The 21747-nt window shown below is 34.4% G+C and overlaps 1 protein-coding gene across 1 annotated transcript in view; it reads right to left on the bottom strand.

The window, feature by feature from the left end:
- Positions 1 to 1730: 1730 nt before the first annotated feature.
- Positions 1731 to 21747, bottom strand: part of Stxbp3 (syntaxin binding protein 3) — a 50327-nt gene continuing 30310 nt past the window's right edge. Inside the window, exons 8-19 of the mRNA XM_003479191.5 lie at positions 20715 to 20805; positions 17143 to 17267; positions 14972 to 15067; positions 14622 to 14679; positions 12698 to 12763; positions 12017 to 12097; positions 10276 to 10414; positions 9883 to 9989; positions 9502 to 9594; positions 8675 to 8760; positions 3466 to 3617; positions 1731 to 2431 (exon numbers count right to left, since the gene is read on the bottom strand). Of these exons, the coding sequence (XP_003479239.2) occupies positions 2337 to 2431; positions 3466 to 3617; positions 8675 to 8760; positions 9502 to 9594; positions 9883 to 9989; positions 10276 to 10414; positions 12017 to 12097; positions 12698 to 12763; positions 14622 to 14679; positions 14972 to 15067; positions 17143 to 17267; positions 20715 to 20805 (1189 nt within the window). The 3' untranslated portion in view covers positions 1731 to 2336. The remainder of the gene's footprint in view (positions 2432 to 3465; positions 3618 to 8674; positions 8761 to 9501; positions 9595 to 9882; positions 9990 to 10275; positions 10415 to 12016; positions 12098 to 12697; positions 12764 to 14621; positions 14680 to 14971; positions 15068 to 17142; positions 17268 to 20714; positions 20806 to 21747) is intronic.

Raw genomic sequence — 21747 nt, 5'->3', positions numbered from 1 at the left:
TAATCCCAGCACTTGGGAGGCTGAGGTGGGAAGATTATTGCAAGTTCCAGACCAGCCTGGGCCACAAAGTGGGCTCAAGGCCAGTCTGAATTACATAGCAAGACCCTGTCTCAAAGAGACAGGAAAACAAAAACAAAAACAAAAACAAAAATCTCATGAATTAAAATAGATAAGGAAAAAAATACAAATTGGTCAATAAAAGAAAATCTAGAAATACAATAGAATACAAATGGAAATTTAGTCTATGATAAAGGTGGTACTTTAGGTTAGCTGAGCAAACAGATTACCTAATAAAAGTGGTACAACTGGTTGTTCTCATTATGCATATCTAAATTGTACCAGTAAACACACAAAAAAATAACTGGCGGTTCAGAAAAGAATAAAGTGAGATCACAAGTTCTGCATCAGTTAGGGTTTTATGTGGGAAATAAACTAGGTATTTCAAGGAAAAAGGGCTTTAATAGGATTAGGTCTTTATGAAACCACTGAAAAAGTCAGACTATCAGACACTGAAGAGCCACGGCCATATCACCACCCGTAATCCAGAGGACAGGAAGCTACGGCTGTTGCCCCGTGGCACTGCCTAAGCCACACCTGGGATCACTAAGACTTGACGTCCAGTTGCTGCAACAGTGCCCTGTGTGCACTGGCGCAGCACAGAAGATGGCCTTTGCTTCCTTATTTTCAAAATCTTGACCAAATGCGTATTACTGACAGAATCTAAGCTGTTAAGAACCCTGTGTAGAGGCTGTAAAACTTCACTCTCTGCTTTTTAATTCTGTGGAACATGAGGTGGGGAGGCATGGAATAAATATACACCAAGCGATAAAAGACAATGTCTAACATACACCTTTGCATTAACATTAATTTCACATGGATAAAAGTAATCTGTAAAAAAAAGAATCTATCAAAGTATTTTACAACAAACCATAGGTAAATTTATAATTGTAGTGAACAGAGATTCTAAATACAGTATAAAGCCAAAAAGAAAAGTGATATATATCTTTATATTTAAGTGGCAGGCCAGGTATGGTGGCACATGCCTATAATCCCAGCACTCAGAAGGTTGAGGCAGGAGGATTGCTGCAAGTTCAAGGTTAGTGTGCCCTACAAAGTGAGTTCAAGACCGGCTGGACTGCAAACTGAAATCCTGTTAGAAGAAAAAGAAAAAAAACAAAGAAAACAAAGAAAACAAAGCAAAGCCAGGCACATACAAGGGTGTAGCTCAGTACTCAGTAGTAAAGTGCTTGTTTAGCAAGAGTAAAGCCCTGAGTTCAATTCCAATCACCAATAAATATTTGTAATGATACCTGTCAATATTTTAAACACAAATCCTATGACAAGCTATGTCACCGCTAGGATTTATATTACACAAATGTTTGTGTAAGTCTGCAAAAGTACATACCCATGTAATACAGAATTATTTGTCAGAACAAAACTCTGAACATGAGTGACACATAAAATTATGGTCCACCAAATGACAGAACACTATGAGGTCAAGTAAAAGGAGAGATCTGAAATGAAGATGTTACTTTTGTATAACACAAACTCATTTAAGGAGACAGCCTTTAATTATCTAACTTTATACATATTAATTGTGCTGTTTTTGGAAGAGTCAGTAGGAATTCCCTTGGTGGGAATTATGGTGCTTTCTGTTCCTTTGTAACCCTGATTTAGTACTTTTAAACTTTCCCCTCCTACCTAAAAACAAACAAACAAACAAACTTGGATACATTTTGTAACTATACTTTTATTTTATCTAAGAACATTCAAGATTTTCGGTTTTGTAATTTAAACATACATAATTTCAAAATTACATAGAACTGTGTTCTTTAGAAGTACTTAGAAAGCTAGTGTACACTGTGAAATCATTCTATTATTAAGTTATAAAGACATCAAAAATTTCAGTTGAAAGACAAATGGTATTTGTAGGAAATTCTATCATACATACACATTTACAGTTTTTTATAAGTTCTTCATTTAAAATCATTCTTTCCCAAAAACTATACTTCAGCATGAGACAAGTAAGTATTTAACAAGTAATTTGTATATACACAAGTGGCTGTGACAGATTACTCATAACTCTAATATATTTTGCTCAAAGGTAAAAAAATTTTGTTTAGAGAGCATTTTAATATTTATCATCTACAAAGCAGCAACAATATTTAAATTATTAAAAAATGTCAAATTCCATAATACACAATCCTAAACAGTCCCTTAAGAAATGTAATTGAAAAGCCATTATTGCATAAAATATTTACACTGTTTAAATTACATAATAGCATAATCTTATTTCATTTTCGTTGAACATATAATAAAATCTCTTTAAAAAAAAGCTACTCATCCTTAATAAAGGAAACTTTATCCTTGGGTTTATTCAGCATCTTTATATCATCCAACAGCTTTTTGGGTGTTAAAATGTGTGTAGAACCTGTTAAAAAAAAAAGAGAGAACTTTTCAGAGCCCAGAACCTAAACTGATTTTCCTTAGCTTAATATACTGTCATGTCCTTCAAATCAGCAAAGTGTAGTAGCCTGCAGCATTTTAGTAAGATCTCTGTTGACATCTTCCGAAATCTCCCTGTCCTACAAAATTTCATTCCTTTACCACTGAGCATACTCAGTAATTCCTCAGAAGCACTGCTCAATCCTAGTGTTTCTTCTGTCTTGTACTACACGTTAGTATACTAAAAGCAAAACTTGGCATTTTTTTCCCTCAGAATTGCCACAGTGTCACTCAGTATTAGGGAACATCTAAGCAGTGTTGCTGATGTTCAAACTGTACTTCCCTGGAGGAAGAGAGTTTATCTACTGAAGGCACTGACTGACATTTTTTTTTAAGACAGGGTCACACTACATAGATCAGGCTGGCCTTGAACTTACTATGTAGCCCAGGCTGGCCTTGAACTCGTGATGATCTTCCTGCCTCTACCTCTCAAGTGCTGAGATTACAGGTATGTGCCCCACCATGCCCAGCTGACTGACATCTTAATGCTCCACTCCATACAGGTCTTGCCAGTGCCAGATGTGCCCACAAAATCAAAATCTTTCTGAAGTACAAATGCATTGATGTGTCAAAAATTATTTAATGATCAGATCAAACAAAATCATAGGGTAAAACATTTTAAGGATAAATTCATTTCCCTCAAATCAGAATACTTAATAATAAAGTTATTAAAAAGATCAACCAGGAAAAAATTTCGGCAAGTCAGATAAAATACATTTTATGGATAATTTTTTTCATTCAATAATTCAGTCTTAAACATATAACACAAGTAAAATTTATGTGTATATTTTTGCATTTAGAATTTGTTTTAAAAACAGAAAAGAGGGGGGATTTAGCTCAGCAGCATAAGCGCCTGCCTTGCAAGCAGGCAGTAGTGAGTTCAATCCTTGGTACCGATAAAAAGGAAAAAGACAAAAAAAAAAAAAAAAAAAGCAGAAAAGAGAAAAACAAAAGTCTTACCAATAATAACGTCACAGGATTTATATGCCTGAGAAATTTCATAAGCACAACGCATTTCAGAATACGTAATCCCTCCAATTACAAAAATAATCAGCTTTGATCCATTTTTTCGGTCTAATTCCAGGTAATTAGTTCGGGGTTTTTGGCGAGCACTAAAAAGTAAAGAGCAAAAAAGTCAAAACACTACCAAAACCACAGTGCTAGAAGACATAAAAGCCCCTGAAGCTAGTGACTATCATGCTGGACAGTGGAGACAGAGAATATTCTCATCACTGCAGAAAGCTCTATGAGATAATATAGCTCTAGAGCATAAGAATTACTTTTTTTCTTCACTAGTAACTTCAAGCCTTTATTTGAAAAATAATTATTTAAAAATAGACATTTACATACATTTATAAGTAAATATATTAACTTATAAGCTATAAATCTGTGCTAGTATACAAAAGAAAGTATTCAATGATCATTTTATTGCACATTTGGAAGCTACCGTTCCAAATGAGATCTAAGGCCCTGCAATAAGGATGCCACAGTAAACTTCTAATAATGTTCTCAGCCTGGACTCTGGCAAGATCATTTTCATCTACCCACCAACTCAAAGAGTGGTGAGACTTTAAACAACAGGAAAATGAGAAAGTAACTGGTTTTGAAAGATGAAACATGAACAAAATATACTTTTGTTCCTGCACAAAATAAAGCAAGGGCATACAAAAATGCAAGTTTGGTTTTAAAATTTTCAAAAGAGAAAAACTGAATAAGAAAGGAAAAAAAATCAGAGAAAACACTGCTGAAAAGTTATGTAATTCAAGCATATTTGAATAATAAATACAACTTCCAAAATGGAATGGTCACTGAAAAGAGAAAATAAAAAGAATTTTAACAGCAATCACAGTTTAAGAGAGAACTGCAGAATTAAAAACTAAGTCTGAAGAAAAATTTTCACAATGAAACATAAAAGGAAGAAATAAACATGAGATATGAAGACAAAATAAATTTGAGAAAACCGAGCATACAGAAATGGCAATATTTGAAGAAGTTTTCAAAGATGAATTCTCAAATTTAGGAATAATCCACAAGGAAAGAAAACAAATCCTTACATAAATGTAATGTATATCATTTGGAGAATATCAAAGGTAAGAAGCATTGAAGAAAGGCAAATTATCCACAAAGGACATGGCTGACAGAAAACCCTTCCCCCATCATCCTGAGGGCTGAGACAGCAGAATATTACCTAAAAGTGTTGGGTAAACAGAACTGTGTATGTAGGAATTCATAACTGGCTAAAGCTGGTAGGGAAAAACAAGGACCAAATGAAGAGCCTTTCAAAGAAGCAAAACCATAACGACTACCAACAGTCCACACTGAAGTAACTTCTATAGAAACAGTTTGGAAGGAAGGTAACTGCCCACAAAAAAAGGTATAAGGGGTGGTGAGTAGTGTAACTGAATAACATACACACACACCTAAATAAAAAATAACAATAATGCTGATAATTAAATTTGGAATTAAAAAAGATGAGTTGAAAAAAATAAAGTACCTGGTAACATTTAAGAATCATTTGGAAAAATTAAATGTTTTTTAAAAAAATTAGGGCTGGGGATTTAGCTCAGTGGCTCAAGCCCTTTCCTGGTAAGCACAAGGTCATGAGTTCAATCCCCAGTACCAAAAAAAAAAAAAAAAGGAAAGAAAACGTAAGAGTCATTTGGTTTGCTGTGGATTGGCCTAAGGTTCTTGTGTTGTTCAGGAAGAAGAAAAAGATATTAATCAGTCTCAAGCTCTGTTGAGATGAATATGTGTATTAAAATTTTAAAGATAGTTGTTATATGAAAAAAACACAAGACTACACTACTTCCAAACCAGGAGAGAAGGGGGGAAAAAACTAAAGAGAAATTCCTCAGTCCAGAAAAGCTCTAAACTCAATACATGTAAATGTACAGGAATGCTCAATGCAAATTTTGATTTCAGCATGTGGAAAATAGATGAACTGTGATACTCATATAACTGTACACCAATCAGCAGTGAAGATTTATATATCTATGAATCTGGGATAAATTCCACACACATAATATAAAGGAAACATGGCAGGTGCAGGAGGATAATATATATTAAGACATCTTTTACATGAAGTTTAATAAAACAGTTTAGTTTTTTTGTTGCTAATACAAAATACTCAACATCTAAAGTTAAAGGAGGAAAGGTTTATTCTGGCTTACAGTTTATAGAGATTTCAGTTCACAGTCAGTTGGCTCCGGGACAGGGTGGCATGAAGAGGGGCATCCCAGAGGAGAAACAGTGCACAGCAACACAGGGCCGGGAAACAGCAGCCAGCAGTGAAGTAGTAAGCAGCCAGCGATGGCAAAACTCTTTTTCTGTCCCCTTATATTCCATCTAAGTTACACACCTTAGGGCAGTAGCGCTCACATCGGAGTGGGCCATCCCGTTAGCCACACCCAGAACTACGCCAAGCCAATCAGTAGACTAATTTAGTAGTCGCACACCCTAGATCCACCCACCTTCGAAAAGTCCCACTATGACTCCTTGAGAACTTGGGGGGATATCTAAACACAAGCCATAACAGTAACATAAAAAGGACTCATGGTCATGGTGGAATAAGGTAAGTTAGGAGAGTCCCTTCCAACAAACAAGTATATAAACCGAATGAAATTCTGAGAAAATCAAAACAAATTTTAAACACCCCCAAACCAAAACATTTCAAATCAACTAGAAATTGACCATGGGAAGACAACAAACTGAGCATTTACTTGTGAGTATCTTTTAATTTATTAGGTAAGAAAGGTCCTGGTCAATACATGACCTTCTAGTCTGAGGCTACAACTTACCTCTTCCCCAATCCCAGCTGAGAAAACTACTGCTTTATTGACTTAAAGCTGACACTGAAAAGTAGCCTGGAAGACCTCATTCAATTGGACTGCTACTGGCAGGATCACCAAGTCTTCATGTACTGCCAGTTAAAAAGGTGCACCTGGCTCAGAGCAGGAAGACCTGGTGGTCTGGTAGCTTAATGGTACACTTTAAACTTGTGACGCACTGTAAACAGGTCAGAAACTTAACAGGAAATCTTAAAAGTGAGTAATCCAATGAAGGCCAAGATAAACTTGAGCATCATGAGCATGTTGGACTATACATGTGCAGGGAAAACCTCAGAACATCTAGGGAAAAAAGAGAAAAAAAAAAATCCCAGAAGATTCAAGCGCTGGCTGTATTGGAATACATTCCTTAATCCACTCAAGACAATCTGCAGAGAAGGAACACTGCACAAACTCTGAAGTTTCTCTGTATATTTCAATTCAATTGCTGACTTCTAAACTACTAGGCACCGAGGTAATCACTGCAAGTCAAGTTAAAAAATTAAAATTTAAAAAACTCAACAAAGATATTAATGGCTGCATAAAGAGAGAGTAAGCTTCTGTAGTTTAAGTCCATACATATTACTACAAAAAAAAAATCAGAGTTATTCTTTTTTTTTTGTATGTTTACCGGTACCAGGGATCAAACTCAACGACCATACACTGCAAAGCAGGTGCTTATGCCGCTGAGCTAAATCTCCAGCCCCAATCAGAATTATTCTAACAAATTATCTAAAATTCTAACAAATTATCTAAAAGGTCTAATTCTTAATCAAAAGCAGATATATAAAGAACAGGGAAGTATGACTCATTTTATGGGAAAAAGGAGTTATATAAACTGACCTTGGGTAGACCAGATTTTGGGTTGAGCCTGTACTTTTTTTTTGGTACTGGGGATTGAACTCATGACCTCACGCTTGCCAGGCAGGTGCTTACACCACTGAGCTAAATCCCCAGTGCAGTCTAACTCTTTCTTTCTTTTTTTTTTTTTTTAGTTTTTCATTTTTATTGGTACCGGGGATCGAACTCACGACTGCCTGCTTGCAAGGCAGGCGCTTATGCCGCTGAGCTAAATCCCCAGCCCCCAGTCTAACTCTTAAGCACGTTGACCACCACCTTTTGTACTTGAGAAGTTAAAAGACATTCAAGAGTAAATGCTCAAAAATCAGATCCTAGATCCAGATTTTGAATTTGGTAACTTCAAAGCAGTTATTACAAGTAAAATAAAAAGTTAAGAAAAAATATGCTAGTAATGAGAAATGCAATTTAGGGCTGAAGATATGGCTCAGTAGTAAAATGCTTGCTTAGTATCAGTGAGGCCTTGAGTTTGATATTGTGCATCACTAATTAAAAAAAAGAAAGAAACAAAGAAATAGAAGCTACAAAGGAAACAAGTGGAAATTCTAAATATGAAAAGTACCATAACTGAAATGAAAAAGTCACTAGATGAACTCAAAAGCAGAAGTGACACATCAGAAAAATTAGTGAATCTGAAGCTAAACAGATACTACAAAATCCAAAGAAAAGAGAAAAAAGATGAAAGAAAATAGAGCTTCAGTGACCCATGGAACAATGCCAAATCTTCCAACATATGTGATAGGAATTTCAGAAGAAAATACAGAAAGAACAGTTGAAAAATAATGCCCCCAAATTTGATGAAAATTAATTTGCCAATCTAATAAATTCAACAAACTCCAGGTAGAATAAAAATAGAACAGCAGCCAGACAGAACATAGATAAACTGCTGAAAGCCAAAGACCAAGAGACAATCCTGTTTAAGATACAACTATGGGTAGAAAAAGCATAAAGACATAAAGGTTAATAATAAACATCAAATTCAGGATAGGGAAGAGAGAACAGGGGCTGGGGATATAGTTCAGAGGTACAGCACCTGCCTTATAACTACAACACCCTGAGTTCGATTCCTGGGACCCCGGGGGAAAAAACAACAAGGAAGAAAGAATAATAAAGTCAGAAACTGATATACAAGGAAGTTAGAATTGCATTTATAATTTATTTGTTGGGCTCTGGGTTAAGGGTATGCGTTATAATATTCTCTGTATCTTTCTGAATGTTTCAAATATTTAATCACACAAAAATTACCAAAAGGGTTAATGTATCTACTATATAAAAAAAAGAGAGGAGACTTTTTTAGTTTCATGTTTTTTATAATAAAGTACATTTTCATGCTGTTTACTAGAATTCATTTAAAACAAGTTTACAAAATTACCTCTTATGTGACTATAAAGAGAACTGCCCAGTAGGAGAAACTGTACAGCATTTTCAGTTCTTCAGTCTGTAGAATCATAATAAAAATTTCACTGACTTTTATTTATAAGTTTTACCTTACAGCTCCAGAACCATTCCACACTGCTGGACACTGGGAACAGTATGGCCATTCTTTTGAATCTAATCTATTATCAATAGCATCCTAAGAAACAAAAGAGTTAACACCATAAGGAAAATGTTGTAAATTCAGGACTTTGCTATGCATCAAGGTCAAAACTTGTATTTACTACTAATGAACATTAAAGAAACAAACATTTTATAAAATTAGACCTTCCTTTGAAACCTACAAATACTGCTTTAAAAACAATGCAATCATTTACTTCTTATTATTACTAATTTTTTTGAACCAGGGATCAAACTCAGGACCTTGCACTTGCCAGACAGGCACCATGACGCTGAGCTATATAGTCTGGGTTCCTTGAACTGGGTATCATCTTTTTTTTTTTAAACTTACTAAACCAAAATGTACTGCAGACCTTTCTTCAGTTAGATGTCCTTGCTTTGGTTTGAGGACCATTTAGCTCTAGTGTGCTCATGTTTCTAATTACTACCTCCTCACCTACCACCAAGGCCTTGCCTTTCAAAGCACTGCCTCCAAAATATACCTGGCCTAGGAATACTCAAGACAACTCAGTGAGATGTGGGAAGTTTTCTTTCCTTTCAAAAATTCTTCTTTTTTTTCAGTGTTACACTTTATGCTATACTTAAGATATATATATATAAAATACACATATTAGATTCACACTCATATTTTTAGTAATCAGGTGTGTATGATCAAATAAGTCGAGGCCACTGATTTACAGCATGATAATGCAAGTGGCATTGACAAGTGAGCTCAAGGAGTGACGCTGTACCCACATGTAAGTAGAAACATAATTTTTACCTCCATAATGTCTTTGATAAAAGGTGTCCATCGAGAAAGTTGAAAAGTTTCTTCTGCTGACCGATCCTTTCTTAATGGTTTGCCTTGTTGAGACTAGAAGAAAAAGTTGAAAATCATGATTTTACTCAGTAATATGATTATTATGCTTCCTACAAAAGATACTGAACTTACCAGCCAATTAAAGTAAGTAGCCAATTACAACAGCTGGCATAAAATATAAATTCATTAAAAAAGTATACTTAATTCATATGGGAAAGATAAAATTTTTAATTGCTTAATGATAAAAAATTATAAGGTGATATTAAGACTATTCACATGGATTGCCACATAAAAAACATAATTAATGCAAATCACCACACATGAACAATGTAAATTTCTTACTTGGGGAACAATGGGAACACCAAGGTAACTCCAGTTTCGAATCATGTCACTTTCATTTTCTATCTTTACATTCTGGATCAACCTGTCCAAATTCTCTTCTGTGGTCCCTTAGATATGCAAAAACATGAACACACAATTACATAATTGTTACTGCAATCAATTCTAGGTTTTATGTAGCATTCATAAAGTTTTTAAAAGAGCAGACAGTTCAATCATAGCATCCGTTTAGTCTTCTCTCAATTTCCTATTTTTTTAAACATATACCTTAACTAACTCTGACTTAAGCCACTATACATAAGTTTTCAAAGATTCTCTTAAGATCAGTTTTAAATCAATAATTAAAAAGTGATTTTAAAACTGGGTATTTTAATGACTCATGACAATTTCCATTACCATTAATACTGAAGATATAAAGCAGAATTGCTCTTATTTTGTCACAATTATCATGATTTTTGTTGAGTAGAACTGGAAGGAGCACTCGCATAGCATCTTTCACCTTCTGTCCTTCTGCATCAGTTCCAAGTGCCAGGTCCTTAATGAAAATAAAATAGTCAGTGGTCTAAAATTCAAATTGAGTCTTTTGTTAAAAATACCCCTTTCTTTCTGGGAGGGTCCACTGGATACTGAGCCCAGGTCTTCACAATGAGCTACACACCCAGTACTTTTTTATTTTGCTAAATCACTAAGTTATCCATGCTTGAACTTATGATCCTCCTCCCGAAGTTCTGAGATTACATGCATGTGCCATGCATGGCTCTGAAAAGTACCTATTATTAAATCATCAAATTTTAATGGAACATTGATAACATTTCATAGGAAAATGTGGACATCACTTTTATACCATTGTAAAAAATTCAAAAAATCAATCAGAGAAAAAAATCATTAATCCTAAACACATGCTATTCAAGCCACCAGCCACATGTGGCTATTGCATACCCAAAGTGTAGTCAATCTGAATAAAAATGTGCTATGGGTGCATAACACTGCATCTTGAATACTTGGTATGAAAAAAAGTGTGTAAAATATCTCACCAGTAATGTTTATATTGATTACATGCTGAAATAATATTTTGGGTGTATCAGGTTAAATTAAACATATTATTAAAATTGTACTTTTCTCCTTTTAACTTTGCCATGTAGCTACTAAAACATATTTTCTTCCTTTTTGAGATAGGGTCTTGCTATGTTGCACAGACCGGCCTGGTACACTTGATCCCTTTGCCTCAGCATCCCCAGTAGCTACAGGCATTTGGCTTTACACTTGGTTTTACTAGAACCCTAAGTACATGCCACTTGCATCTTCTAACACTTTTTGTTAAGAGCATGATGTTCTTATCAGTTGAGGCATTATATAAAAAGCTTAAAACAATTAAAATGTGCCTACATTCAATGCTGCACTTCCTGAATTAAATCCTGCCAACAATGTCAGCCCAAAATAAGGCTCCAAAAACTTAAAACACACCATTCAGCCAAAAATGCTAATCGCAGATGAGAAAGGACTGCTATTACATAGCTGCTTGTTAAGGCTGACAGGTGCTGTAGTTTGGACCTGGACTGCTCCAAAAAGGTCTATATGTTAAAGGCTTGACTCCTAGTGCGGTGCTATTGGGAGATGGTGGAAACTGGGGCTTGTGGGAGGTCTTTGGCTCACTGGAGGCTGTGCCCTGATGCTTATGTAGAATCCATGCCTCCTTCTTTCTTTTGCTATTCGGCCATGGGGTGCACAGTTTTGCTTTGCAGGTTTGTTGATTTTAGGCTTGTGGTAAGATAGTGCTATCATGAAATGCTATATCACCACAGCCTAAAAAACAACAAGTTCAACCCCCAAATTACAAGCCTTACGCACGTTTAGCATCTACAAGGTACTTGATCCCCAATATTAACAACAAAAACAAACAAAAAACAAAACTGTGACCTTTTATAAGTTTCTTATCTCAGGTGTTTATAATCATAACAGAAAGCTGACTAATATAGTGAACTACTATGCATTATATACTGCATTGGCAGGTCTCCTTTTACAAATCTATAATTCTATTAAAATCAGTGGTTGCAGTGAGCAAAATTGTGCATTTTAACTTATAAAATTTATTCTATAAACTTCTTATCAATGTAGGTATTTCTGACATCTTACATACTTGTTCAGTTTTGCAGAGCTTTTCTATATTAAGCTTGAACTTATTCATGCAATCTTCTGCTAAGTTAAGATGAACAACTTGCTGAAAAACAAAAGAAACATTATTTAAAGCCTTTTAATTATTTTTTTGGCAACTAGAGTAATTTGACGAGGATGCAATATGGTAAAATGTATAAAGTTATTTTGATAGAGATTTGTAAAAAAAAAAAAAAAAAGCTACAATAGTGAAAAACTTTACCTGGCCACAGAGCTTAAATGCTGTTAAGTTTATTTATTTATTTTTGGTGCCAGGGATCAAACTCATGACCTCACGTTTGTCAAGCAGGCACTTATACTGCTGAGCTAAACCTCTAGTCCAAAACAATTTAAAGACGCACGTAGAGTAACAACTATTGGTCAATCTAGAGTTGAATATTCCTGTGAGGTTGGTAAAACTTAAAATTATTGTGTTCAGTTGTTAAAACAATGATCAAGAAGTTCAAGAATAAATCTAGATTTGAATAAAACTAGATGATGATGTACAAAAAGTTACTGGAAGCTCACATATTTGGGATATTTCTCAGCTATAAAGTTTAAGAGGACAACTAACAAGTACTCCATGAAATTTATTGCTAAGCCTAACTATAGGATTGGATAGATCAATAAACTACAAATAAATCATATTATATACAACATTGCTTACCTTAGTAATCTGTTTACGGAAATGGGGCATCTTTTTCATCAGTTGGGTAAGAGCACTAAGTGATATCTAGGAAAAATAAAAAATATGTCAAACAAACTTATGATTCTGTTATTCTATAATTTTGTTATAACCTTTTAATTCCAGAATTTTAAACATTATCACAGTTAACTTTTAACTTTTGGCAAATTTTTAAAAGAAAATACTACGAGGTTTCTAATGTCAGTCACCATAAAGTAACTAATATCAAAATTATTGCTCCTCCATAAACAAAAATAAAATTGGACAATAGCTGTCAGGCAATGGATAAAAACAGCTCTGAGGGAAGGAAAGCATAGAAGGTGATCCAATCTTAAAGGACAAAGTTGGAAAAGTTATGCTGCCAAATTTCAAAACTAACACAAAGTATACTAATTAAGATAGGTGTGGTAATTGGACATAGTGATACTCAGGCCAGTGCAAGAGGATCAATGTGAGTTTGAGGCCAGCCTAGGCTTCAGAGTGAGTTCAAGGCTGCCTTAACTACATAGTGAGACCCCATCTCGAAAAGACACCAGAATCAACAAATTGACCAGGAAAAGAAATCCAGAAGTAGACCCAAGCATTTATAGTCACCTGATTAACAACAAATACATTACCACCTCTCAGTGGTAAAAAGATGGTCTTTTCAATAAATAGTTCTTGAGTAACTGGGTGTTTATATAAAATTAAAATAAATGTGTACTCTTCATACTGTAAGCCAAAATTTAAGTGAATTACAGACATAAATGTAAAAGCTAAAATGATCACACTTCTAGAAGAAAACCTAGAAGAATATATTAATGATCTTGGGGTAAGCAAAGACTTCTTATAGAAGATAAAATAACTCATATACTGGATAGTATGAAAATCAAGACAGAAAATTTAAAAACAGTAAGATACCACCTCACAAAATGAAAACACAGAAGTGAAAATCATTTCAAACACTTTGTAGAACTTAAGGCTTTACCCACTAAAGATAAATGCAATCCTGTTTTGTAACCCAATTCTACTTGCAATATATCTACAAAAGAATGCATGTGTCCATTAAAAACCATGAACAAAAATATCCATAAAAAACGAAAAGATGCATAGGTTGTAGTACAGTCATGTACTGCATTAAACAATGTTACAGTCAACAATGGACCACATATACTATGGTAGCCCATAAGATCATACCATCTCACAACACTACAGCTGCATCAGTCTATGTGAACACACTCTATATAGTAATGTTACCACGACAAAATCACCTAATGACACACTTCTCAGAACATATCCTGTTGTTAGGTAACACAAGACAGTATAAACATAATATTACTACTACACAAAAATGAACAAAAAAAAAAGCCTACTGAAATATGTGACACTGGCAAAGCTCAAAAATTCTAGTGTTGAGTGAAGGAGGCAACCATATAGCACAAGATTTGATTTATATGAAATTCAAGTACAAACAAAAGCAATATATGATGACAGAAATCAGAACAAGAGTTCACTTCTAGCAGGATGGCAATGACTGGGAAAGGATAAGAAACTTTTTGGAATGAGGGAAATATTCTGTATCTTGATTTAGTTGGTGGTCCCGTAAGTGCATAAATAAGAAAAACTAACCAGTATACATTTAAGATTTGTATGCTTTACTTACATACATTATTTCCTTATAAAAAATACCAACAACACACTGATAAAATATGCTTTAAAAAGATTTTAAATAGCTTTCTAAAAGAAACCTTAATGAAGGAAGACTAACAAAATGTTTCTAATTTTTGAAATGAGATGATGGGTACATTTATTTTCTTTACTTTGGTGAAGAATGTTTCCAAAATGGAAAGTTAAATGTAATAAAAATTGGCAACAAAATTTAAAATTCATCTTTATCATTATTTTGAAAATTAGGTAAGGCTCTTACCTTTCCTTCTGTTGCCTTCTTTGTTGATGAAATTTCCTTCATAAGCTTTGGAATTTCTCTGTCAAATTGTAAAAGAATTCTTTAAATATAATTCTTTCTCTTTTTTTTGCCTTTATGAGACAGAGTCTTGTTACACAGTTCAGGATGGCCTTGGGCTCACTTTGTAGCCCAGGCTGGTCTTAAACTTGCAAGCAATTCTCCTTCCTCAGCCTCCCAAGTGCTAGGATTATGGAAGTGCACCACCACACCCGGCTAAACACAATTCTTTTACAAAAACTATTTTGAGGTTATAAAATATAACACTTAATACCCTAAAAATATGGACCAAAATTTAAAAAGGTTTCACGTACTCTAACACAACCGCAATATGCCGATGCCGGATTCTGACCCAGAGGTCATCATCTTCTTCAAGGATTGCCTCCTTTTCTTTTCCATCTGTTTTATACCTACAAATAGACAGATGCATAAAACTTTCAGATTTCTTCCTCCAAAAGTGGAAGTAACATTTTTACATTCCATAATTCTGAAAAAGAAACTGCAAACAAAACAAAACAAAAACAAAAACCCCAGTAATTCTGAAAAAGCAGTGATTAAAATTGACCAAGGTCTTACCAATGCCTTTTTTTTTTTTTTTTTTTGGCTATGTTGAGGGGAGACTAAAGAGATCCCAAAGAATGAAGAAGCAGTGGAGATCAGCTAGAAGTCTATTGCAATGAACCAAATAATAAATTATACTGACTTGGACTAGTTTGGATTCTGGTTATATTTTGAAAATACATCTATAAAGACTTATGAATGAATCCAATGATTTTAGACTTGATTGGCAGTAAGATATGAGAGAGGAGATGACGAAAATTCTGGGTCTGAATAAACTGCAAGACTGCTGCTATAGAAGACTATAATTGGAGCGGTTCAAAGGATGTTATCTGGACCTCAGATCTGGACACACAGACCTGAGAACAATGTTCTTCCGGCTTTCCAAGTAGTATTATCCAGTAGACAACTGGCTGAGTTTGCACTGAGAATAAAGGATCAACACATTCACCGCAGGCTGTAATTTGTATGCCTCACAGCCACGGAGCTCTAAACCATCAGTGGTACCTGTATGACTGTCCCAGCAGGGGGCATGGGACTGTCCCTGCAGGGGGCATGGGACTGTCCCAGAAGGGGGCATGGGACAGTCCCATCACGTGGGATAAGCCTTCCAATGGGCCAGTCACACATGTTCCATCAGTGATTCAAATTGGTGGGAACATATTAAGAAGGAACTGTCAAGAAGCGACTTTTAGGGCCAGGCCCTGTGGTACATGCCTGTAATCCCAGCTTTCAGGAGACTGAGGCTGGGCTAAAAAGTGAGTTCAAGGCCAGCCTGAACTGCACAGTGAGACTCTGTATCAAAATAAATAAATAAATAAAACAAAAATAAAAAGTTGACTTTTAGATTAACATAGAAGGAACTGAAACACTTTATTTTTAAATCATCTCATATTAAAAAACTATGACAGAAAAAAAAAAAACTGTGATAGAGTACAAGGAATTAAGGAAATTGTGCTCCCATCTAAGTTTTACCCTGACTTTTTTTATTCCAGGAAAGGGAGTATGGCTAACTTAATTTTTTAATTTTTAGTAAGTCTCTCACTTTTAAAAAGTTAAACCTTGCTTTTCTTGCCAATAAGCCTAGGGAGATACATTTTTAAAATGCTAGGTTCAAAATGTCTAAAACTTTTATCTGTAGTCTAGGACAAATTCTTTACTGTTTATTAATTTTTTCCTACATCTCTTGAGCACTGCAGGTTTATATACCTAAAAGATAATAGAGATAAATATCATTGTTCCTGGAAATTCAAAATGTAATTTTTAGAACATTATGTTAGAAAAATAGCGATATACCTTATGTCACTAATTAATGTGAGTATAAAAAATAACTCAGAAAACAGTATACAACGAAAGTGCAAATGAAAATACAATATACAAAATTATTTTAACAATATTTGGTTTAAGAAATATTAAATAATGGGGCTAGGGATTTAGCTCAGTGGCATAAGCGCCTGCCTTGCAAGTGTGTGGTCATGAGTTCGATCCCCGGTACTGATAAAAAAGAAAAGGACAAAAAAAAAAAAAAAAGTAAAAAAAAAAAAAAATTGTTAAACATTGCATATTGTTTTAGAACTATCACATTAAGCATAGCTAAACATAAAATTTCAGAAGTTAATTTTCATTTTTACTACTGTGCTCAAGCAATAAATCTTAGCTTTCTGAAAAACGTCAATTTGGATTTAGTGAACATGATATTGAAAAACATTTAATTAGTACATATATAATATATATATGATACACAAAGGTAAGTAAAATGATTCTTTTATAGAAAAGTTATTTCATTTAGCTTTTTATTTGACATTAGCTTTAAAGTGAGTATATTTATATCAAGATGTAGTTAATAAGTACCAAAATGGTAAAACTGTGTCTATTCTTTCTTCATGTGTGGTACAAGGAATTTATATATCCTTCAAGTTACACTTACTTGTATGTGTCATTCTCAATTGGTAGTAGATCATATGCCATTGCCTGAAAAGTCAGTTCATGTAGGACAGTGGATATAGGATCAAAGCCACGATCAATTATTAAGAGCTGGGAATGAGTTTTACCCTAGAATAATAAGGAAAAACATTAGCTTAAGAAACTTCAATTTTTTTCTGTGAACACATTTTTGTTATCTTAGAAAAGGAGATTTCAGTATAAGCGCCTGCCTTGCAGGCAGGCAGTCATGAGTTCGATCCCCGGTACGGATAAAAAAGGGAAAAGACAAAAAAAGGAGATTTTTCTTAAATTTGTATCTATTTCCTCACTAAAAACACAACAGAATAGTTAATTTCCTTTACAATGTGAAGTTACATTAAAATAGGAAAATCTTAAAGGTACACTGAGGCAAAAATCAAGAGTGTATAACTAAACACTTTCATATTTACATTAAGGAGCTGTAATTAATAATATTCTTACTTTTTCCTTTTAAAAAGTAACAATTGGCTTGTACTGTCTATTCTGTTATGAATTCAACTCTATGAACACTAAAACTGATATATGCTATACACAGCAGGTACCACTTGAGCCTTCTATGCTAGACATTTAAAAAATTTTCTACTAGTATTTGCAGTACATAATGTTCTCACTCCTCATATGGAGTTGGTCCATGTGTACATAACAATCTTAATTCTTTTTTTCATCTCCTTTCTCTCTCTTTCTCCCATGTCTTGATTTTCTTTCCACTTAAGATTTCTATTTCCTGTTATCTTTTATTTTGTTCTTTATTTATAATTGGGTTTCTTTTACTCATTTATTTTTATCTTTTAGAGACAGTTTCGCTATGCAGTTCAGGCTGGCCTTGGACTCACTTTGTAGCCCACTCTGGCCTTGAACTCACAGTGATCTTCCTGACTCAGCCTTCTGAGTTCTGGGATTACAGGCGTGTACTACACTCAGCTTCACTGGGCTTCTCATATAAGAGGAACCATGGATTCCTAGGCTTGTGTGTCAGATTTACTTCACTTAACATTATGGTCTCAAGGTATCTCCATTTTCCAGAAAATGACTCAAGTGTATTTTTCTTTATGACAAGAGTAATACTCCACAGTGTACAACATTTATTTTATCCATTCATCAGTTGATAGATATATAGGCTGCTTCCAAAATTTGTTGTTATGACTGGGGATATAGCTCAGCAGCATAAGCATCTGCCTGGCAAGTGCAAGGTCCTGAGTTTGATCCCTGGTACAAAAAAACTAAAAACAAAACAAAGACCCTAAACCAAAATTTAGCTATTATGAGTTACAGTTGCTATAAACATGGGTTTTTATGTGTCACTGTAATTAAACATTTTGCTATATGACAAGTACACATATAACTTTTCATTTAATTCCTGTTATTATTTTAGGGTGCGGCAGGTATTATATATGATATTCAGGGTATTAAGGTTTGAAATTAAGTACTTTATAGGTAGTAAATGGCAGAATGGAATTTCAAACTCAAGTTTACTTTAGGTGAATACTTGTGTTTTTCACCTCTGTGCTATTTTAAAATTATACTGATGTCAATTAAGATAAAAAACCATACTGAGAGCCCACAATATATGTGACCTATGAGTCTTCAGAAATATAGACAGGAAAAAGATTGTGAAACGTAAGTGCTGTATCAGAGCTTGGAACTTAATGCCTGCATGTAGGGAGAAGTATCTGTTATCCCAAGTCAGGAAAGCCTTTGAAAAAGGCTTCAAAACATGACATTTTATCAGGCCTTTTAAGTGATTTTTTTTTTTTTTTGTCTTTTTCCTTTTTTATCGGTACCAGGGCTCAAACTCATAACTGCCTGCTTGCAAGGCAGGCGCTTATGCTGCTGAGCTAAATCCCCAGCCCCTATCAGGCCTTTTAAAGAAAAACACACATCAAGCGTTTGAAGGCAGCACAATTTCCTAGGCAGAAAGAAAAGCCAAGGTTGCTTTTTTGTGGAGTTTGTGGTTTGTCTCTTGAAATTGAGAAGGACTGAACAGGTATTTACTAACATAATGAGTGTATATCTTTTCCTTTCATTTACTTAGTTGCTATGTACATTTAACTATTCGATCTTCACAGAATAGACCAGAACAACAGCTTTGGTTATACCTCCAATACAGAAATGTTAACTTTTAAAGTAACATAGCATCTAAACTAAAATCCTTTATTCTGATGCAGTTTCTTTTTTCTTTTCATTCCTGTGAAGCTTTCTAACAGTAAATTTTTCCTCTTTTCTATACCTCTATCCAAAGAAGCCTATTACATAAGCAACCAACTCCCTCTTTTATCATAATTTTTTACACAAAATTTCATTAGCACATTTTCAGTATATGGCGACTACATTCATCATAGGGACATGGTACACAAACATAAAACATCTTAATTCTTTCTACTTCTCCTTCCTCTTCCCTCTCTACCCCCATCTCTAGGTCTTTTCCCATTTGTAAAAGATTATCTTCCTGATACCTGTTATCCATCCTTTATTTTGCTCTTTATTTATACTTTGGGTCTCTCATATATGAAAAACTGTAATATTTAGGCTTGTGTAACTGATGTACAGGGGCCGTGCTACTCTCTGTATTGTCCTAATTTCAGTATATGTGCTACTAAAATGAGCTCTGTGTTACAATGTTTCTTGAAGCTCAAGGACCTCCTCTTCCTCCAGGGCACCTTCCAAGCTCCAGCTTATGCTCCCAACTGCGCTCAGTCTATTCTCTCACTGCACTTACACAGCACTACAATTGGTAGCTTCTTCTTCTGAACTATGGGCAGTTTCTTCCTGCCGTTTTCCAGCTACTGTAGTATGGTTTCCCAGTCCTCTGGTACCACCTCTGTCAGTGTCCTCAGGCTTTTTGTTCTCTCGCCACCCTATAAGCTGGTATTCCCCAGGCCAACTTTAATCTCCAATTACATTATATTACCTTATAAAATGTTAACAGTCATCATTTATTAAACTCCTATATAAAGGTACTTATGATTTTATCTATATTCATAGGTGAAAAAAACTCAAGGTTACAGTGAGTAACAGCAGGAAGTCTGACATTTATTAAATATTAACTCAGTGGAAATGATTATTCCAAGGACTTTATAAATATTAACCCATTTAACCCTCTCAATAACTTATAAAATACATACCCTCTTACTATCCCTATTTTATATAAAAGAATATTTAGGTGGAATTTATATTATTTGCCCAAATTAATATAACTATGAATTACATGGCAGAGTTAAGATATGGACACCAATGCTTAAAGACTACACACTGCTTCCTAAGATTTTCACTAATGTTTACATTAATGGTTCTCAAATCAGTGTTGGAGGTTTATGTTAATGATTACCACATCAATCCTAAAAAATGAATCAATAAACTGTTTTGGCTTATAAAAACAAGACTTTATGTGCAGTCATTTGCCTTTTATATATTACCTTTCTTTTTTTTTTTTTTTGGTCTTTTTCCTTTTTACTGGTACCAAGGATCGAACTCACGACTGCCTGCTTGCAAGACAGGCGCTTATGCCACTGAGCTAAATCCCCAGCCCCTATATATTACCTTTATTAGGCTCTTTTCATCAGTCTTGTAGTAGTCTTCAAGTTTTTTTTCAACCAGCTGTGCAAGCTTACTGGCATTATCTAGAGGCTTACTAAAAATGGAAAATATATTTAAACAATTATCTTTCTTTCAATATCATAAAGTTGAATTGTAAGGCTAAACCACACAACTTATTTATAAAATGAAAAAAAAATTTAAATTTTAATTTTTATTCGTGCATCTTTGCAATATATAATGATTACATGGGGAGTAGGTTCATGTATATAACCTATCTTAATTTTTATACATCTTTCCGTTCCTGCTCTCCATCTCAGTTCTCTTCCCTTTTGCAAAAGATCTGTCTTTCTGTTTCCTGTTATATATCTTTTGTTTTACTATTTATTTATACTTTGGGTTTCACTTTAACATTGTAGTCCCAAGATGCATCCATTTTCCTACAAATCAAATTTATCCTTTTCAGTGGCAGAGTAATACTCTATTACGTATCAGTACAACATTTGCTTTATCCATTCATATGTTGATGGGACATATAGGCTGCTTCCAAGATTTAGCTATGATGAAATGTGGCTGCTACAAACATGGGTATGCATGTATCCCTGTAATATGATGTCTTTAACAGCCCCCCGCCCTTTTTTTGGTCTATAGGTTTTTTCTTTGTTCTCATTTATTATGAGTACATGTTTGCAGTAGATGATTACATTCCTTATGGGGTGTTGGTACATACACATCTGAGTTTTTTCCATTCTCCTTCCTTTCCTTCCACTCCCTACCCTCCATCTCTTGGTCCCCTTCCCATCTGAACAAGATCTAAGTTCCTGCTTCCTATTATCTGTTGTGTATTTGGCTCTTTACTTGTAGTTTGGGTTTCTCATATAAGAGATACTATGTGATATTTAAGCTTTGTATCTGATTTATTCCACTTAAATTATGGTTTCAAAATGCAGTCATTTTCCTGAAAATGACAAAAGTTTATTCCTTATGGTAGAGGAGTACTTCTCTGTGTAAATTTTCTTTATCCATTCATCTATTAATG

Source organism: Cavia porcellus, unplaced genomic scaffold, assembly GCF_034190915.1.
Source record: "Cavia porcellus strain 051 isolate PalLab524CR breed Dunkin Hartley unplaced genomic scaffold, mCavPor4.1 scaffold_1, whole genome shotgun sequence".
Classification (NCBI taxonomy): Eukaryota; Metazoa; Chordata; class Mammalia; order Rodentia; family Caviidae; genus Cavia; species Cavia porcellus.
This window is presented reverse-complemented; position numbering and strand designations above follow the sequence as displayed.